General features: G+C 38.2%; 1 protein-coding gene across 3 annotated transcripts in view; it reads left to right on the forward strand.

Moving 5' to 3' along the window:
• Positions 1-9: 9 nt before the first annotated feature.
• Positions 10-6,000, forward strand: part of LOC106755431 (serine/threonine-protein kinase HT1-like) — an 11,020-nt gene continuing 5,029 nt past the window's right edge. Inside the window, exons 1-4 of one of the 3 annotated variants that reach the window (XM_014637582.2) lie at positions 10-343; positions 491-752; positions 956-1,088; positions 1,310-1,505. In XM_014637582.2, the coding sequence (XP_014493068.1) occupies positions 547-752; positions 956-1,088; positions 1,310-1,505 (535 nt within the window). In that variant the 5' untranslated portion in view covers positions 10-343; positions 491-546. The remainder of the gene's footprint in view (positions 344-490; positions 753-955; positions 1,089-1,309; positions 1,506-6,000) is intronic. The other 2 variants (XM_014637583.2, XM_022778303.1) reach the window with 2 other exon arrangements.

Below are 6,000 nucleotides of genomic sequence, written 5' to 3' on the forward strand. Positions count from 1 at the left end.
TATAGATTTCTTCCAACTCCATCTCTCTGCACATTTTATTCCAAAGAAAAACACCCACCACTTACCACTTGCGACACTGTTTTCTGACACAGACACCATTTCTTCCGCGGCTTCACTTTACCACAAGAACCCTTCTTTCTTTCTCTCTCTCAAATGCCTCACGCGTCATAGATTAAAATAATGTAATCATCCTTTCTTTCTTTCTTCTCTTCTCTCCTACTACAACATCCACCTTAGTTTCCAACCTCTTTCTTGTCCCAAATCTCCATCTGGGTTATTAGTTTTCGTGCCTACCTTTGGTTTTCAACCTTTAACTCCATTCCATAATCGAAGAGTGTAAAAGGTGTTGTTTCCTTTTTTTCTCTACTTATTGCTTCTAAGGCCTTTTATTCTGATTTGTTGGTTTTTTCGTGAGTGCTTCTGCAAAATATTGGAACATGGTGTTTTTTGGGTACTCAAGTTGAGCCTTTTTGGTTTGTTCAACCCACAGGTCAATATATGCTGTAGCACAAGTGTATGAGCTGTTCCTTGTAGTGCTTAGAGGGCATGATCTTTTTGCTGACTGTGAGTAATTCTGCTACTTGCTATACTTGTTTGTTCAACATCTTTAGGGGAAGCAGAATGGGATCTGTCACTGAGGTTCACTCAGTGGTGGAGTTCAGTCTGGATGCAAAGTGGCTTATAGATCCAAAGCAACTATTTGTTGGGCCAAAAATTGGAGAAGGTGCCCATGCCAAAGTGTACGAAGGAAAGTAAGTAAACGTTTATTTTTTGTAAAAAAAAAAACATGGTTCTGTTTTGGATATCACTAGATTTATGCACAATTTCACATTAACTTTTTTATATGATATATTTGTTTAGAAAACAAATACATATTTTTCATCCACTATTGGATCGTAATAGAGAATTATTGGATGACTGTGTGCCGTCTTGTTTAATTTTCTTATTTTTGTAGATATAAAAATCAGAATGTTGCTGTTAAGATTATTAATAAGGGTGAAACCCCAGAACAGATTTCTAGGAGAGAGGCTCGGTTTGGCAGAGAAATTGCAATGTTATCTAGAGTTCAACACAAAAATCTAGTTAAGGTGGGTCGTCCCAGAATGAAAGTTTTTCTCTTTGATCGGCGATAGATAGTTACAACATCAACCGATGCTCGAAATATATATATATATATATATATATATATATATATATATATATATATATATATATATGTATGTATGCATGTATATATGTTTGCATGTATGTATTTGTAAACTAGGCAAAGATAAGTCACACAATAACGGATACATTTGTCTGATGCCAGTTTATTGGAGCCTGCAAAGAACCAGTTATGGTTATTGTAACTGAACTTCTGTTAGGGGGAACATTGCGCAAATACCTGTGGGGTATCCGTCCAAACTGCTTGGATATGCGAGTGGCAGTTGCATTTGCTCTTGATATTGCGCGAGCAATGGAATGCTTACACTCTCATGGGATCATTCATCGTGACCTTAAACCTGGTATTTGTATAAGATTATCAAACTTCCTAGTGTTGTAAATTATAGTCAGTAGTTCATAATGGAATAGATTGGGACTGAGCTAGAGGTTTGTGGAATTTTTCATCTTCCATCAGATAATGCCTGCTTGTTAATTGCTCAGGGCTGTTTATTTTGATAAAAGCTTAGCTTTCTATTTTGGTGATGAATAATAGCATAGCATCTTTTTGTTTTCTAGCCTGTATGGCCTGTACATAAGGGAAGAGATGCAAACCATTGATATTATTACCGATTGTTCTCTATTTCTGATAGCTGTACTTGAAGATTCCATCTATACCAGTTTTCATTAACAATGTTGTGATAAAAAGGTCTAAAATATATTTTTGTTTCCTTTTTTAATTAAATTTCGTTTTTTCCTTTTAAATTTTAAAAGGTTTACCTTTTTTCCTTTAACTCTTAAAATTCAGTTAATTTTCTTTTGGAACTGACTGTTTCCAATTTTAGGACAATTTCAAACCTCTTTTTTATTGATTCAAGATACGACTCCTTAAGTTAAGCTACTTGGAAAGTAATAGGAGTGGAGGCCTTAGATTTATAGGGAAGGCCAAGGTTTGGAGGGTCTATGTTAGGAGGAACACAGGGAAAGAGGGGGGTTGACATGGCAGTAGGTGTAACAGAATTGACATATGCATGAAGTGAAATATAGGCTATATGAGGAGTCTTATGGAGAGGGGGAAGGGGGAGAAAAAGTATACACATTTATGGCCAAAGGGAAGTAGCTGCTCTGTGGGAGCATAGGTCTGTGGCCGTAGGATTTTACTCCTGTTGTATTTGACGTTTCAATATTAAATAACAAAAAAATCATTTTCCAATTTCACTGTTTCATTGTTCTTTGCTTTGGTCTCTAACGTTGGGTCTGACCTGCCAAATCGTGAGGGAAGGAGAGACTAGATTTTTATGGTGACAAAAGCAGCAATGCCACCCAAGAAGATGGAGGCCAAGGTTGCAGCATTTGAGACAAAGGTAGAAGGCCTCAAATCCATTCTACAAGTGAGTCAGATCAAAGTAGAGGACAATTAGGAAAGGTTAATCATCATAATTAGTAAGAACAAGGAGGAATCAAATGGTAAGGTGTTAGGAATCCAGAATTGAAAAGAGAAAGAAGAATAATATTTCTGTAGGGTATAGACTGTATAAACTGAAAAGAATACAAAAATAGGAGAGCACTCTCTCCTCCAAGGGTTTCTCCTTCACACAGGATGGTAATGATCCTGTCAACAATTCTCTACACATCCAAAAACATTCCCTGCCTACAAAGACCCCCCCACTATATAAAGAAAGGCTCACTCAACCTAACAACCCATCTAACAACTAATTCCTAATCTGTTTCCTTCTATCCTGCCTACGTTATATAATATCACATTATATCCTATCATAAGGGGATCATGTTGAATTTACAAGGTGAGACGTTAGAGGAGTTCAAACAGTTAATGAAGAAGGTGGAGTTGCCTATGTTTAACTATGACGACTATGATTGTGCATGTAGAAGTGTATTTGCAAGTGCAGGGAACTTATCCATAGTGTTAGTGTATGTTAGTGTCATTAGGTGTTACAGCTGGAGTGTACAGCTGTCAATATGTGTAGTGTTAGGGTATAGCTGTCAATAGGTGAATTTCTCTATAAATACCAAATCGTACAACACACTTTAGTAGTTGACACATTAATAAAATTAGTTACATTTGTTCAATTTTCTCTCTCTTTTCTCTCCATCTTATAACTGTAAGATGGTATCATTAGCATTTTTTCTCACCGATCTGGATTCTCCTCGTTCTTCCTGACTATTGCAATTGCTTTTGCTTCGATCTGTGCTGCTTTGGTTGTAGCTCTATTCGAGTTCAAATCTTCTCCTTGTTCGTGTGTTTTGCCTTGTGTATTGGTGTTAAGAACCTAGAATTGAAAAGGGAAAGAAGAGTAATATTCTTTATTGTATAGATTGAAAAGAACACAAAAATAGGAGAACACTGGTTCCACCAAGGGTTTCTCCTTCACAAAGAGCTAAAGCTCAATCTACAAAATTATCTCCTAAAAGTCCCCTACATACCAGGATCACCCAACTATATAAAGGAAACCTCACTCACCCTTACAACCTAACTAACAGCTACTTCTTAATCTGTTTCCTCTTATCATACACATTATATTTTATCATTACACACCGCTGTAGAACAACCTTGTTCTCAAGGTTTGAACAGTGAAGCTTGATCCCATAGCAGTATGATATTGCCTTATCATCAAAAGGGAATCCACTAGCTACTGCTAGCAATTTCAGATCTAGAGGCTTGGGTGGTGGTCAATATGAGAGTGGTTTTTGTAAACCAGATTCTGAACCCAGTAATTTGGAATCCCAAAATTCCAATGTCATTGATGTTCCAATCATTATCAGATCTAAGTTCAACCCTGAATTCTTATTCATATTACATAAATATGATTTTGGGAAAAATTGTTGCCTAGTTGCATCTCCACCTCCAACTCTCTTTATTGTTGTAGCCCCTTCCTCCTCCATCATAATATATTTTTCTGTTACAAATCTCACATTTGTTTTGGTTCTTTCTTCACTATAGAGGGTGTGATTCTTCATTGTTGACCCTTCGCCCAGTTCTAGAGCAATTTGCATATCTCTAATCCAGTCTTGTGGTTCCTATTGCGGCAACCGATTTTGAATATTAGATTGCAGCCCTACAAGGAAATATCTTTGCCATTGGTCTTCTGGTGTTTTATTTGCTTGTGACACCAATATCTTGAATTCTTGGATGAATTTTTCCCCACTCAAAACAGTCGCATTCCTTCAGGTAACTCCACCCTCTGCACCCAATTAGGTTGTAATTCGCTTATGTCATCGTCCATTTCTTCCTTCGAACACTCCTTCCTCCCCTTCTGATGTCGTTCACAGAAACCTAACTCCCCTTGGAGTTTCGATCAAGATTCCGTGTTCGCCCTCCCAGAACTCACATGAGTTCTTTGATTTCTTGACACAGTCCCATCGTTTCTGCCTTCAACCCTTCCATCATGGTCTCTATCGCCTCCATTCTTCCTTCCATCCTGTTCTCCCCCATTTTTCGTTCCAAGACGCTCATCTTTCCCTCAATTCTTCCCTCTAAAGCATTCAATTTTCCCTCCATTGCATTCCTCTCTCTAAGTGATTCAGTAGGTCAGACCATTTGATAGGTTTCTTGGTAAGAAATCTATCCAACTCCTCACTCACACGTTATACCAAAGATAAAAGAATTGGAAACTGAATACTTCTATTATTACTCCAATTTGTACACTCACAACCTCCAAGGGAGCAATTCCCCCTCCACAATATAAATGTGTCCTGTCTATACAATGAATTTATGAAATAGTGAAAGAGATGAGGGGAAATCTCCCTTGTGTTGAATATACACATAGGGTCCTTTATTTATAATAGAAGAAATATGGGCTAAGCTCAAAATACAAATAAGAAATATAAACAAACTAAATAAGAAATATAAACTAACTAACTAAAGATAAGAGATAAATATAAACTAAATATAATATATCTAACACTCCCCATCAAGCTGGAGCATACAGATTGTATGTACCAAGCTTGTTACTAAAATAATCCATAAAGACTTGGTGAAAATATCTGCTTCTGCACTCGAGAGACACCAAATTGCTAATGATTTGCAAGACGACATACAAGACAAAATACCAACCCAAAAGACTCGCCCTGAGCAACAAATATGGGAGGTTGCTCCATGTAAATCTCTTCTTGCAAATCGCCCTTGAAGAATGCCACCATTGGATAAAGAGGTAATTGTTGGAGAGCCACCACGGCTATAAATAAACTAACAACAAACCATCTTTTCCATGAAAAAAGCATATATGGACGGGTCAAACGCAACGGTGAAAAGAGAGGTCAGAAGAGACAGCAACGGAAGAAGCCATGGATAAACAGGAGAGAGAAAGAAACCCTAAAAATTCAACATGCTCTGATTGCCTCAATGACCACAAGAGGCGATTCGGATGGAGCGGTCGTCAGTTAATTCTGGAACTCCGGCGAGGTTCCAACAAGATTCCGGCGATATTTCTGGCGAGATTCCGACGAAGGTCCGGCGAGGGTCCGGTGAAGGTCCGGCGAAAGGTCAGGTGAAGGTCCGGCGAAGTTCCGGCGAAGGATGATGACCGACGGCGAGTAGGGGTGATTCACTGCGGATGCAGTGGCCTTTCTTGGCCGCAGCAGAATAACATAGGTTGAAAGACTTTTAGTAGGGGCTGCTGGCGGCCGCGGCGGCCGGCCGCTAGCAGACAGCGAAGACAATGACTAAAGAATCAGAGAACCAGGCTCTGATACCATATGAAATAGTGAAAGAGATGAGGGGAAATCTCCCTTGTGTTGAATATACACATAGGGTCCTTTATTTATAATAGAAGAAATATGGGCTAAGCCCAAAATACAAATAAGAAATATAAACAAACTAAATAAGAAATATAAACTAACTAA

The sequence above is a fragment of the Vigna radiata genome, unplaced genomic scaffold (assembly GCF_000741045.1).
Source record: "Vigna radiata var. radiata cultivar VC1973A unplaced genomic scaffold, Vradiata_ver6 scaffold_259, whole genome shotgun sequence".
Classification (NCBI taxonomy): domain Eukaryota; kingdom Viridiplantae; phylum Streptophyta; class Magnoliopsida; order Fabales; family Fabaceae; genus Vigna; species Vigna radiata.